The sequence below is a fragment of the Bidens hawaiensis genome, unplaced genomic scaffold, assembly GCF_021521415.1.
Source record: "Bidens hawaiensis isolate Kalapana, Puna unplaced genomic scaffold, B.hawaiensis_p1.1 tig00021511_1, whole genome shotgun sequence".
Classification (NCBI taxonomy): Eukaryota; Viridiplantae; Streptophyta; class Magnoliopsida; order Asterales; family Asteraceae; genus Bidens; species Bidens hawaiensis.
Genome location: NW_027493345.1, coordinates 294,268 through 309,827, shown reverse-complemented (window position 1 = coordinate 309,827; position 15,560 = coordinate 294,268). Strand labels below are relative to the sequence as shown.

General features: G+C 42.0%; 1 protein-coding gene across 1 annotated transcript; it reads left to right on the top strand.

The window, feature by feature from the left end:
* The first annotated feature begins 5,151 nt into the window (after positions 1–5,151).
* LOC143563733 (squamosa promoter-binding-like protein 12) lies at positions 5,152–14,803 on the top strand. The gene is made up of 4 exons (XM_077051212.1): positions 5,152–5,750; positions 5,849–5,985; positions 6,226–6,402; positions 14,376–14,803. The coding sequence occupies exons 1-4, from the start codon at positions 5,170–5,172 to the stop codon at positions 14,633–14,635; spliced, it is 1,155 nt and encodes a 384-aa protein (XP_076907327.1). The 5' UTR covers positions 5,152–5,169; the 3' UTR covers positions 14,636–14,803.
* The last annotated feature ends 757 nt before the right edge of the window (positions 14,804–15,560 follow it).

Genomic DNA, 15,560 nt, shown 5'->3' with positions numbered 1-15,560 from the left:
CCATTTTTGGTGAAACCAGGGTCCGAAATTCTTCAAAACTAGCGTCTAACACAAAAACAAGCTCAAATTTACTACACTCTTAATCAAAGTCTGAAGTGGAAGACCCGAAAACCACAAAAGTTAAGCCGAAGCTCTGATACCAATTGTAAGTCTCCAAATGGATCTAACAACTTGTTCGGATCAATTCGTATAACTAAAGAGAGCAAATCACCAGAGATACTCGGATCTCAAATCAAATGTGGTAAACCCCGTAAAGAGAGCAAGTAGTAGAGGTAGAGAGAGAATGTATCAAGGAAAACTTATGGTGCATGAGTGAATAGTAGACTATATACACCCATGCACCTAGGGTTTATTTCATGGGCCTAAAGGCCGGACCAATGGGCAATTACACCAAAATGGCCTATAGCCTAAGTACAAGAATCAAACGAAAGCAAATAAACATTACATAACAAGTCCATCTAATACATAAACCTATACAAAGTAAATAAACAAAACGTGGCCCGACAATGTTTGATGGAACCCGTGGTCGTAGAACTTAAATATGTTTTAATACCTAATATTGATTGATGCGGTGGAAACTAATTTGTTAGTATTTGTGGTGCCGAGGTTAAAATGACCAACGTCTTATACACGCTGTCATAGATCCTTCATTTGTGCTAGTGGCAACCTCATTTAGGAGTGGAAATCGATGGTGATCTTGGAATATTTAAGCATACGAGTGTTACAAAATGATTTTGAAATATTTTAGAAAAGGCAAATTGGAAATAAATAATCCCAACTTTTGGATATTGGCTGATAATAATTCAAACTTTAAAAATCGCTATCAGCGGTCCCAACTTTCAGCTATTTTTGTCTCAATGGACCTCTGCTAAAAAACACTTAACGCCGTTAAGTTTTTCCCAAGTTTCAAACCGATGTTTAGGGTTTTTGATCGAAAGAACGATACGACTCGACGATGTAAAACTTATCTCGAAACTGTTATTCAAGCGACGAAACAACGTTTCAATTCGGGTGTTTGAATTTCCAATTAACAAAAATCAAGTCATTTGAATTACCATTTCGAGATAAGTTTTACATCAGTCGAATCGTATCGTTCTTCCGCTCAAAAGCCCTAAAACATCGGTTTGAAACTTGGGAAAAAACATAACGGTGTTAAGTGGTTTTTAACGGAGGACCATTGAAACAAAACTAGTTGAAATATGGGACCGCTGGTAGTGATTTTCAAAGTTGGGATTATTATCGGCCAATACACAAAAGTTGGGATTATTTATTTCCATTTTGCCTTTAGAATATTGGTTGATTAATGTTGGAATACATCGAGCTCGTAATTATATACGTGCGAGTGCCCCAAAATAGTCTTCATTTATATGCTTAGAACGTCCGAATACGGAAACCATATAAGTTTCTTTAAAAGATCTAGAAATGATTATTTTTTTAAAAGGTTTTAACTTGTTACTAGGTTAAACATAGTTAGGAAATTATATAATGCGGTACAAAATTATTTGTACCTTTTATGTAAGATTTAGAGATGTAATGTAGTATCTATTATGATATAGTATATGCTTTGTATATATTTATCATATCACATATGGTGTTAAGCAAGTTACTACCGAAGACTGGCTAAATGAGTAGTTTAGCGCTTTTATGTGTGTAACATGTGATAGTGTTTGTCACCACTCACCACCCAACGGCGCCCAAATCCGTCCTCACCATAGCTAGATAGTTCTTTTATAAGCATGCTAAATATAGTATATTGTTTTAGATTTTGATTGTGAAGAGGTAGGGTGTCAAATCCATCTAAGCGTCAAAACGCACCTTTAGGCGTTGCGTTACATCTGAAGAGGTAGGGTGTCAAATCCACCCAAGCGTCAAAGCGCATCCTTAGGCATTGTGTTACATCCTATTAGGCGCCAAACATTCCTTGAAATCACGGGAAGCATAACGTCAAAGATCTTTATAGTTATGGTGCAAAAGGTAAGTATCTTATTGAAATGGACACCCAATAATTAAGTGACAACACGTAGTCAATAGTACTACATAGTACAAATATCACCATCAGTCAACTGCTTTATCTACCAACCTTCCAGACGTACGTGGGAGCTCTCTGATTGGTGGAATTCCTGACATGGCAGGCAACCCACACCTTCTGTCCTCCAATTCGGCTATAAATATCGCTCAAACCCCAACGGCAAAAACGGAGCTCAGAAATTCCAGGCGAGAACACCCACTAGTGCTCCACGCGATAACTCATATTTATTATTTACTTGGTCTCTCATACTGATTCTTACACCGGAGGGTGGTTACGAGAAGACACCCCCCCTCATCTTCTTCAACGAGCTCACGGTATTATGTTTTGCAGGTGGTTACACTCAGATTGGCCGGATTATATTTATCCCCGTGGGAAATACTTGACCTCAACCCAAGAATTAAGTAATTAGACCGAGAGGTGAACCGGTGTTTCTTCATATTGAAATGATTTGTTTTTCTATTTACAATAGGTTTAATTTTACAGAAGCATGTGTACGTCAGTTTGATCTTAAAAAAAATCATCAATTAATTTATTAATTAAAAATATCTATAACTGATATTCGGGTAATTTATTTGTGAGAAAGGTGCCACAAATCCCTTAATGATTTTGCCACGGTGATCCTCGTTAATATGTGTAGGTGAGTTGTGTATCGTCACCTACACTTTTTCTCGTCACTTCACTGATGGATTACCAAGGGAACTTGCATTTTTCACACCCGAGGATATTCAATGAAACTGTGTGGTGGTAAAAGTCCGTTTAATTAAATTGTCTTATGCCATTCACAAATTTGTAGTGTTTTACTCCATTGTTACGCAATATAACACTATCATATTAGGATCTTAAGCTCTACAATAACAATAATAATAAAATCTAGAGCGGAATGAGATCAATTATATACACAAGTCAGGAAACGTACATCAGAAAATGACAAATAATAATAATAATAATAATAATAATAATAATAATAATAATAATAATAATAATAATAATGCAATAGACTTCCTTAACATAAATACCAATTGATAATGACAGGTCTCATCTAATGGTCGTTAGAATTTAACGTTTATATCCTTTAATCTCGGGTCTTAAGAAAACCTAAGAAACATATTGGTGATATTTGTTTGATGTGAATAAATGTAAGCTTTGAATTATTCGTTGGGTTCATTAAACTGCTGGCAGAAAGCGAAATGGCATGAAGGACCGATCAATTACATCAAAAGAAAAATGATGGTCGATGCCAGTCATGCATCAAGTTTCTTGATTTAATGCTGCTTCAACAACCAACTTTATAAGGTAGTTATTATTATCACAAAGGAATACAAAATAAAATTTTCATGCCTTTACAGAAATAATTGAAGAGAGAAGGAAATTAGTAAAATTTCAAGAAAAATTTACATGGCCCTGTAAAAAAGTTATTTTTTTTGTTGTTTTGCAGAAGTACTATGATTATGCTTTTGCATGCAAGTATTTGTAGTATATGGGCAGAAATCATGGGAAGTTTGATGGTGATTCTGTTAAAGAAAATGGTGGTGAAGATGAAGGTAAGTAAATATGAGTAGAAGCATCCAAAAGCATGTGCTTAGTTAATCTGTCTTGGCCAATACAGGCAACTGTAGAATCCACATGGGCTAGTCTGACAGAATGAATTACACACAAAAAGAGACATGATGTATCGAGACTTTTTGACCTAGTGAGGGCCACCCAAAAAGTCCTTATGAAATGCTAAATTCCATACCATTTTGTATATCTTTGGTGATTTGATATACATACATACATACAATCAATTGTGAGGGATTTGGCATAGTAGATTAGTTAATGTTTATTTTTCTTTAACGACAAATACTACACCTTTTTCGTCTATTAGTAGAGCATTCATACATGTTTCATTCATCAACTTTTCCTGTATCTTTAAACAATTATAAAAAAAAATCATTACATTCATCTATCTCATTTTTTTACACCATCCTTCTATTTTAAAAAATTACTATATATATAAAAAGTTACTATTCGACCTTAATTAAATTACTATGAATGCATAAAAATGAGAAATATAATAAAATAAGTGTATGTGGGTAAGACAGATAAAAATGGTTGATGTGATGCGAAAGTTTTTTTTTTTTTAGATAAGTGATATACTTTGAAAAATATGTTTTTTCAGTTAAATTATCTGGTAGAAAATGATAGAGTGAATATGAATGCGAATGGTTTGAGACTTGAACCCCATTATTTGAAAGATTTATAGCCTATCAAACTCTTTGATACCATTGCACTACATGCAGTTAATTTAGTGGGAGAATGAATGTTTATAATTGAAGTATTTAAAGGTCATTACTCTCTTTTATTACTGTTGTTGACCAAAAGAATTGCGATGCCTTTGGAAGTTGAGGTACCCTTGCTAAATAATAAGTAGCTATGAATTTAATTATAATTCTTCCAGTATTTTCTATCAAAAAATTCTATTTAACAGTCTTAACTAGATCAGGAAAAATAACATGGACGTACTAAAAACGCCAAATCAAGTTTTCTTTCTAACAATAACTTGCTTACATTTATCGACTGATCCAAAAATCAAATTAACCTAGCTAAGATTGAGATAGAGTTACGACCCTTTGTTGTTTTCCTGGGGTGATGAAACTGATGGAGAGACTAATGAGCCGAAAGCAACTTCTTTAATGCAAGAGTGGGGCACACTGCTGTCTGTTGGTGCTGTTTTCATATGATTGCTAGCTTTCTCATATGGTGTTTTCATCAGCATTAACATAACATATGTTGTGTGGGTCTCTTCTTGCCTAAGGAGGAAGCCATCTCTTTTATGTTGTTTTGAAGCTGGGAAGACCTAATCTATTTTTCGTCTACAGTTATTTTTCGATGTGGAGAAGCTTACACAATAAAGTACTTCAACTCTAGTGACCTTCGATTCCATCATCTTGAGATGAAGGTTAGTTTATAGATCTTGTATTCTTATAGTTATTGAAAGTTAATAAGTTGTAACTAATCGTGTTATTCTGGTATCCTTTTTTGTTCATAAATAAATCTGTACATACATGACAGACTGGGTTCAGTGCTTAAAATGGATGGAGCTTGATTAATTGTCGTGATTATTATCGTCGTTACAGTTACGGTTCTTTCGGTTTATTCCAATGGACTGGAATTTGAATACTCCCACAGAATGGGATTGGGAGAATTTAGCCATGATGGAAGTCCCCAAGAATTTGCCATTTTCTAGTCAAGAAAATGTGGTGGTAGATAATGTCAATTTCTCCTTCTCCGCTTCGGCTTCTGCAGATTCTTCTTCTAAAGAAACAATCAAAACTTTTGGAGGGTTTGATGATCTACCAAAAGATTTCTTGGAGAAAGAAGAGACTTCTTGGGCAGGAGAAAATGGAAGCTTCTCTAATATGGTGGAAGAAGCTTCAGTGTTATCTGGTGAAGCAATGATTGGTTTGAAGCTTGGAAGACATATAAGCAGTTCTAGCAGTAATGATATCAAGACGGCTACAACATCAGTTACTTTGTTTCCTACATCAAATCCCTTGATAAAGCGATCTAGAGCATCTTATCTAAATTCGCAGTCCCCACGCTGTCAAGTGGAAGGATGCAACCTTGATCTTTCATCAGCCAAAGACTACCACCGCCGGAATAGAATTTGTGCAAACCATTCTAAAAGCCCGAAAGTCGTTGTAGCAGGAATGGAACGTCGGTTTTGTCAACAATGTAGCAGGTAAGTTATGTTAATACAATTACGTTAAGTAATCGCCTATTAACACAAAAAATCTAGCATGCCTAACTTGTATATATGATGAATACATCATCTTGCAGGTTCCATGATTTGTCGGAGTTTGATGATAAAAAGCGTAGTTGTCGTCGACGCCTTTCTGCACACAATGCAAGACGACGCAGGCCACAGTCAGAAGACATCCACTTCAGCTCCACACGGATGTCCTCTTCAATTTGTGGTATTTCACTAATCAAATCATATCTTCTAACTATAGTATAGGAAATTATAATGGATCCTAACTAATATATCTTATCTGATAATTTTAACCAATAATCTATTCATTGTCATTCAAAATTCTTTACGTACGGTATTGCTATGTCCAATAATTTATCCATTAGCATGGGACTAGCTAGCATATGATGAATGTTTTATTGTTTCATTCATAGTGATTTTTTAAGCCTTGTTGGTTTAATGACAGATCGAAGACCGAACATGAACTTTCTTCTAAATAGGGACTCGGTCCCGAGTCTGGATTCACCACCACCCCAAAGTTCTTGCAGCTTCAAAGAGGAAGATTGTCTCATAAAAGGTGGAGGGATTGGTGCCTTAAACTTCAGTTCTGAGAGGTTTACGCCTAGGAGCGTGAATCACACTGGTATGCATGCGACTTATATATATAGCATAGATGAATTTTATGGGTAGAATATAGCGATACAATGAATATAATTGAAGAGGTAGGTCCCAGCAGAGCCCAGTTGGACCCGCAAGACTCACCTTGAAGAGGAACGTCTGCGCAGAAACCAACTGGATCCGCAGGACCAACCATGCTCAGAGACGTGACGTCCTTACGCGCAGTACGCAAGCTGGTCCCGCAGGAAATGCCTCCCAATGGTGAAGGACTCCGCCTGTCCCCGCAGCCTCGAATACAAGCCATCAGGGAAGGCCACCCGCGCAGCAAGGCTACACGCACAAGGCACTTAGCTCTCAATCACTGTGTCACCTGAAGGAATGAGCAAAGCCGGGAACAATCCCGCACAAGGGCGGGAGGGGGAATACTCCCGCCCAAATAAGCCAGTCCGTACGATACGGGAAGATCTTCTGTACTGTACCTGACGAGGTATGGGAAAAAGATCTGACTAAAGAGACGACAGCTTACTGACACAGTATGGCGAGCAGCATGCTCCTGTACTGTGTCACTACTAGCCGCTGCCTACTCACCAACTACTGCCATACCACGTGCGTAGCCGGCAGTTGGTGGAAAAGGAATAGTACACAGCAGGCCTGGTCACTATCAGCCGCTGCCTACCCACCAACTACTAGCAGGGCACGTGCGTAGGCCACTGTTGGTGGAACAGGAACACTGTTGCAGCCGGCCACACCTCCTTGGAAACCTACCTTCGGCTATAAATACCACAAATGGTATGACCATCATATCTTATCTTGTATCATCATATTATACCTGATATCTGCTCTAGCAATCTCTTAATATACACTTATATTTAAAGAGCAATCTAGTCTGATTCTCACACCGGAGGGTGGTCACAAGGAGGAACCCCCCCCCCCCTCTCAGTGACAAGCTCACGGTGTCTGTTTTGCAGGTTATCAGAAGAACCATCTTCTCAGGGTCTAACCCCTCGTGGGAAACATCTATCTAACCCCCAGGTTACCAGTAATCTGCCCGGGGTCCGGTTAGTGTTTCTTCATTGGCGCCATCCGTGCATAAAGCTAGAACTTTGTTTTTCTCCAGTTTTTTCAAACTTCTAAGATGGTTAAAGAAACTCCGGTAACCACAACCCCAGCTACTGGGGGGAATACCGGCAACACAGTTTTTACAAACACTACCCCGGCTACCCAAGCCGGGGCAAGTGAAGTAAATTTTACGAACACTACCCCAGTTACCCAAGCTGGGGCAAGTGCAGTAAATAATCGCTCACTGGGAATCTCCGATACCCAGTTAGAGAAACGAACAAGACTCCCCCGCCAAACACTCGATGAAGTTAAGGCATGGGCGGAGGCACGTCAGAGGGAATTCCAAGCTGAGTTGGACGAACGCTTGCGTTCCGTCCAACAGGCTGACGAATTCGAAGATTACTTGGATGACTCGGAGGAATCCGACTCCGACGCGAACCCTCGCCATAGGGCAAAAGGGAAGCGTAAGGAAACGGACTCCCAACCAAGAAGGCATTTTGGACAAGCCTTCAAACCAAAAAGCACAGGTGGAAGTCCACGAGACTTCTCCAAAACATTCAGACCAAACGTTGCAAATGCGGGAACGTCCAAATTTGCAAGGGACATTGCGGAAGCAATTGCCCCAAAAAGTGCCAAACAAATGTCCAGCATAGGCACATATGATGGTATATCCGACCCAGATGACCATTTGAACAGATTCATAGCGGGGGCAACCGTCAGTAGTTGGACGGAACCCACGTGGTGTTACATGTTCCAAATGACGCTTGTCGGGGCTGCTAGAGCGTGGTTCGATCGTCTACCGGTCAACCACATCTACGACTGGGCAGACTTCCAACAGAAGTTTAGCCAACACTTTAGCCAGCAAAGAAAGTATACCGAGGAGCAATGGACAATCCTCAAGTGCATTCGAGAAAAAGATGAATCTTTGCTGGACTTCATCACTCGCTTCAACTCGAAGAAGCTAAGTCTGGGTAACATTAGCGAAGATCTTGTTCGCGCTGCCTTTATTCAGGGCGCGAACGACCCAGAGCTCATCCGCACCTTAACGGGTAAAGATGGCATGCCATCCACATGGGATGCCATCATGACAGCAGCTAAACGCTTTGCGGAAATGGAGAAGCAACTGGGTAGAGATCTCCCACAGAGCACAAACCTCTATACACAGAAAACAAGGGAAGACAACGTCCTTACCGCCCGATTAAACAAAAAGCGAAAGCTAGGCATTTGGCAGTCAAGGGTAAACTTTGACACCTCATCCGGCTTGCAGCATCGGTTAGGCGGAAAGGATAACGAACAGTCAAACAGGAACTCCAGATGGACGCCGCTCACCAAAAGCGTCACCGAGATATTCGCCACCGAGGAGCTCCCATGGCCAAAGCCTCAAATAATCCGACACCGTCACAATGCTGATCGGAGCAAATACTGTGACTTTCACAGGACAAAAGGCCGCAACACCGAAGAATGCATAGACGTGAAGGACATGGTCGAAGCTTTCGTCAGAGATGGGACGCTCGCGCACCTCGTGGCGCAATGAACGCTGAGCAGGCTGATGCGTGTAGAACCCCAGCTGGGGAAAACACGAATAAAATTCCAGCTTCAATGTGGAGACTACATGCTGCGTAAAGAACGAGATCCCGAACCAGGTGCGTATCGGCTCGATGGCACTCCCATCCCAACAACATGGAAGGGAGCTCATTTACACAGTTTGCATGTAAATCAATTCCAAATATGTAAAGAAAAGGCCAAGAGCCACTTCTAATGGATGATTCTCCTTAAAACATTGACGCTGATGATTTTACATTTTTATGAACTATCAACACGGATATGCCGGTTTTCACCGCATAAATACGTGGAAAGTCGTTGCGTGGGGAAGGCGGCAAAACCCGCATAAACCCAAAAAACGACAAACCTTCACGCAGGTCAGTCGAAGGGGAAAAGTTCAGTCCTCCCATTAAATGAAAGTGCCGGTCTATCCGCATGAATCATGAAAAAGGGAACTGAACACTAACCTATTGACAACCGCGCGTCGAACGATTAATTTATTCAACACGGATATGCCGGTTTTCACCGCATAAATACGTGGAAAGTCGTTGCGTGGGGAAGGCGGCAAAACCCGCATAAACCCAAAAAACGACAAACCTTCACGCAGGTCAGTCGAAGGGGAAAAGTTCAGTCCTCCCATTAAATGAAAGTGCCGGTCTATCCGCATGAATCTTGAAAAAGGGAACTGAACACTAACCTATTGACAACCGCGCGTCGAACGGTTCAAAACAGAATTTCTAAAAAGGATGAGGAAAACCTACACGCAGGTCAGATATGGGTAAAGTTTAGCCATCCTACTAAGTGCAAGTGACGGTCCTACCCGCACAATCACGAAAGAGGAAGCAAAACTTCACACCTATTATCTACCACGTTCAAAGGTTAACTTATCCTCAGAAAGAATGAGGAAAACCTACACGCAGGTCAGATATGGGTAAAGTTTAGCCATCCTACTAAGTGCAAGTGACGGTCCTACCCGCACAATCACGAAAGAGGAAGCAAAACTTCACACCTATTATCTACCACGTTCAAAGGTTAACTTATCCTCAGAAAGAATGAGGAAAACCTACACGCAGGTCAGATGGTAAAGTTTAGCCATCCTACTACGTGCAAGTGACGGTCCTACCCGCGCCATCACGAAAGAGGAAGCAAAACTTCACACCTATTATCTACCACGTTCAAAGGTTAACTTATCCTCAAAAGGATGAGGAAAACCTACACGCAGGTCAGATATAGGTAAAGTTTAGCCATCCTACTACGTGCAAGTGACGGTCCTACCCGCACAATCACGGAAGAGGAAGCAAAACTTCACACCTATCTACCACGTTCAAAGGTTAACTTATTCTAAACACTTGGAAAATTGCTAATTTAAACTAAAGTATGCAAGTCATATAACGTTTATAAAGCAAGGAATCCAATAAAAGAAGCGGTCTTACCCGCACAAAGATTTATATTTCATAAGTATTCATTACAAGAATGGCCGGGTAACTACCCGCCTACAAGAAGATAAATCTATACAAGCTAAGTCTATCCTAGCAGTGGGAAGGGATCTTCGGGATCAGGCTTCAGGGCCACTTCCACTTGGACCAGCACCATCAGTAGATCGTGGCAGTTCAAGGAAAGCTTTAAGGATAGCTAACCCATCATCAGCAGCAGCAACTTGATTCACCTTCTCCACCACCGGATGCGGGAAGGCGGCGTACTGATTCACTGCTTGGTCGTAAACAGCTTCAGTATCAACATTGTACAAAGGGAAGTTGGAAGGCGGGATGCCTTTCTCAACGAACCCTAGACCAAGCAGGAAGCCGACCTTTTCCCCATCCTCGTGAGAAGCGTTGAGGGCTGCGCTCATAGCATCATCGTAAGAGGTCTCAGCAAAGACCCGATGCACAACCTACAAGAAAATATACAAGTGTCAAAACCTTTTCTGTTTACAAAGAAAAGCGTAAAGACATGAAAAACATACCTGAGACAACGCTTCTCGAGGAAGCCATTCCTTGGCAACCAGAGCTTCTTGGAGGGCAGTTTGAGCTTCGTTACGGGCGCGTTCGGCTTCACTCTTGTTGAGGTTGGCAAGCAACACTTCTTTAGCCGCAGCCTCTTCGACGCCCTTTAGCTTCCGCTCAGTATGGTCAAGCACCCTCCTCTGGTCCAAGATCTCCTGGTGCTTTTTGGCGTCTTTCATCGCCAAGGCATCATGAGCCTGCTGGAGAGCCTCTAATTTGGCTTTAAGTTCTTCATTCTCCACGCGTAGAGGCTCAGCAACAGCTTCAGCCTTGTTGGCCCTCTCAGTTGCGTTCCTCGCAGTTTCCTTGGCCAGCCGAAGTTGTTCATTAACAGCTTGGGCAGCCTTGGAACGGGCCTCGAGTTGTGCCTGAACTTCAACCTCGAAGGCCTTGAAGGCCTTCTCCTTCTCCGCAGCCACTGCGGTAAGTTTTTGGTTCTCCTCCCGGATAGCCCGCGCCTGAGCTACTTCCTTAACGCGAGCTGCTTTTAACTTGTCGTTTTCACGACAAAGCAGCTCGACGCGCGGCTGCATCCGGGCCAGGAGAACCCGAAGCTCATTGCTAAGCCTACCCTCCTGGTAGCTAGCCATGGCTTCCCCCAACGCACCACTGGGAGCAGCGTGACGAGCCCATTCCACGCACTCCACAGGGGTACGAAGGGTTGTTCCTCCGCGAATGTTCCATCGTGGAACATACACTTCATTGGAATCCGACACTGCAAAAACACAAAGCAGTTAGGAAAAGATGATAAAGAAAAAATATATAAAAATAGGCCAAAAGAACCCTACGCACCTGTAGGGTCAATTACAGGCCGATAGCCGCCGAACCCATCACCTGAACCCAACGGAAATCCATCCAAGAGGTCAGGCAGATGGGAAGGTGGCAGAGATTGGCGAGAAGCCCCATGCGTACCTGATGGATCGGCCGTCGTTGCCGATGGCGGGGGCATGGTAGCAGCCGCCGCGGTCGCCGCCGCGGAATCCGCAAGGTGCAATGAAACTATGACACGTGGCAAAAAGCAAGCTGGCAACAGCTGTTGACAGGACGCATACCATTAATTTCGCGGCCACGCGCCTGAAAAATCGCGCCAACGCGCCTGAAAAAGCGTCTGGAATGACCATGTACTGTCACGTCACCATAACTTCCTGCACGATCTGACACAGTCAGAAGAAACCGTCGCACGACGTTTCAGAGTTTTGGACTGTTCTTCTTTCCACCAACTCTTCGAATTTCAAAATTCAAAATTCAAAAAGATCAAAAAGTAGGCGGGAAAATACCCCTTACCTTGGCAAACAAGTAACCGTAAGACGGATGCGGGTACAGTGTTAAGGCAAAACCCTTCACATACCTAGCACCCGCAGGGAATTGAAGCCAAGAAAACCTTGGCAAACAAGTAACCGTAAGACGGATGCGGGTACAGTGTTAAGGCAAAACCCTTCACATACCTAGCACCCGCAGGGAATTGAAGCCAAGAAAACCTTGGCGAACAAGTAACCGTAAGACGGATGCGGGTACAGTGTTAAGGCAAAACCCTTCACATACCTAGCACCCGCAGGGAATTGAAGCCAAGAAAACCTTGGCGAACAAGTAACCGTAAGACGGATGCGGGTACAGTGTTAAGGCAAAACCCTTCACATACCTAGCACCCGCAGGGAATTGAAGCCAAGTACCTCGGCAACCAAGTAACTATAAGACGGGTGCGGGTACAGTGTAAAGGCAAAACCCTTCACATACCTAGCACCCGCAGGGAATTGACGCCAGGAATACCTTGGAAGTAAAGTAACCGTAAGACGAGCGCAGGTACAGTGTTAAGGCAAAACCCTTCACATACCTAGCGCTCCGCTGGGAATTGAAACCAAGAAGGACCTTCTGGGCAATGCTTGCGGAAACGGAAATAACATCCCCGCATAGCGGGAACGTCGAGAACTACGTTGTTTGAAGCTCCAGGATGGAATTGGTGGTTTTAACATAATTGATCACTATGTTCAAAACTACCAAAACCTCATGGAGAATCCACACAAGTGGGACTCAACGCTCCTGACTTGCGAGGAGGTTACAGACCTGCCCGCATCATACCCAAAGACCAAGCAGGAAACTCGGGAATTTCTGCAAGTGACAAGGACTTCCGCGGGAGGATTCCCCATGGAAAACCTTGAAAAACCCTTTTCAAAAACCCTTTGCTTAAGTCCAAAAGTTCACATCACTTTATTAAACACTCATGAGAAGAACATTGGACTGGGGGGACTTGAAGAGGTAGGTCCCAGCAGAGCCCAGTTGGACCCGCAAGACTCACCTTGAAGAGGAACGTCTGCGCAGAAACAAACTGGATCCGCAGGACCAACCATGCTCAGAGACGTGACGTCCTTACGCGCAGTACGCAAGCTGGTCCCGCAGGAAATGCCTCCCAATGGTGAAGGACTCCGCCTGTCCCCGCAGCCTCGGATACAAGCCATCAGGGAAGGCCACCCGCGCAGCAAGGCTACACGCACAAGGCACTTAGCTCTCAATCACTGTGTCACCTGAAGGAATGAGCAAAGCCGGGAACAATCCCGCACAAGGGCGGGAGGGGGAATACTCCCGCCCAAATAAGCCAGTCCGTACGATACGGGAAGATCTTCTGTACTGTACCTGACGAGGTATGGGAAAAAGATCTGACTAAAGAGACGACAGCTTACTGACACAGTATGGCGAGCAGCATGCTCCTGTACTGTGTCACTACTAGCCGCTGCCTACTCACCAACTACTGCCATACCACGTGCGTAGCCGGCAGTTGGTGGAAAAGGAATAGTACACAGCAGGCCTGGTCACTATCAGCCGCTGCCTACCCACCAACTACTAGCAGGGCACGTGCGTAGGCCACTATTGGTGGAACAGGAACACTGTTGCAGCCGGCCACACCTCCTTGGAAACCTACCTTCGGCTATAAATACCACAAATGGTATGACCATCATATCTTATCTTGTATCATCATATTATACCTGATATCTGCTCTAGCAATCTCTTAATATACACTTATATTTAAAGAGCAATCTAGTCTGATTCTCACACCGGAGGGTGGTCACAAGGAGGAACCCCCCCCCCCCCTTCTCAGTGACAAGCTCACGGTGTCTGTTTTGCAGGTTATCAGAAGAACCATCTTCTCAGGGTCTAACCCCTCGTGGGAAACATCTATCTAACCCCCAGGTTACCAGTAATCTGCCCGGGGTCCGGTTAGTGTTTCTTCAATTGCAAAGAAAGCTAATCAAATCATATCGATCTACGATAATAATTATACAATAAACTCTTAACTAATTAATATTTTTTTTTCTCTTGTATATATATTGTAGTCTTTTTGACAAAAGAAATTGAGAGGCATGATGTGAATCCTTGAACTCAATATTGACTACTGTAACAGGTATGGATCCAACATCAAACTCAATATTATCTGGAGATGTTCGGAATGCTGCTTTCTCTCTTCTGTCAACAAGTTCTTGGTCTTCTAGTTGGCCTGAAGAACCGTCATCTTTTGATCAGTTCGGGCATGGAAACGGTATCAGCTTGTCACAGTCGCGGATGCATCCAGAACTTCAACACACTACAAGCAACACCCAGCTCCAAGAATTTCGTTCCTTTAGACCGCCTCATGATCAATATGATGGCTTTTATTCTAATTGAAATCGGTGATCAGCTAATAATATATTAGCCAGTAAGTCTTTTCATAGAGTGAAAAATCTGTATGCAGCCAGTAGAGATTCAAAGGAACTCTTGAGGTCCATTCATGGGAGCAAATTAAGTTTATTTCTTTTTATTCACTTTAGCAGGAAGCTTTTTTACTTCTGATTTTGATCAGAATGGTTAAGTAATTCAAATTTTTATTGTCTTGTGTCTTCCTGATGGAATTATTATACTTTTTTCGGCCATTGGTTAATTTAGGAATTGAATTTTTATGCTTCAACTCTTTGCCTTTGAAAGTGACAGGATACATTCAATTTCACCAAGGAGAGAAAAATAGGTTAAGTGCTGGTTAAAACAATAGCAAATAGTTTTTTATAGTTAATTTTTTGTGTAAAAATATTATCCGAAAAAGAGAGCACATAGTTAAAACGTCAAATCATGTGACTGACTTTTATCACATCAAATCAACATATCTATAAATTAGTTCTTAGAATATTCTTGAATTTTCTAAAATGTATTTTATACAAATATCGGGTACCTTATAATAACAATTAGAATAAAATAATAAAGAGTAAAAAGTTTTTGAACATTATGTTACTCTTCAAACCAAAGAGAGCGTCTAAACAAGGTTAACTTTTTCTTATTTCTCAACTTGAATAGAATGATGATGAATGACTTTGTGTTTGATTCTTGGTTTTGGAGATTCTGTTTAAGAACAAGAGAAAATGTACAATGGACACTAACATAGAATCTTTTCACACAAATGTCTTACGATACATGGCCATGTATATACCAACTAAACCGACACCAAGAGAGGCATCACACCCCTTCTGTTGGTATGATTAGAAGAAATTAACCAGCCATTAGCCAACAACTACCTATACTTAGGTTAACTAATAATGTGAAATAAGTGCATGATAAACAA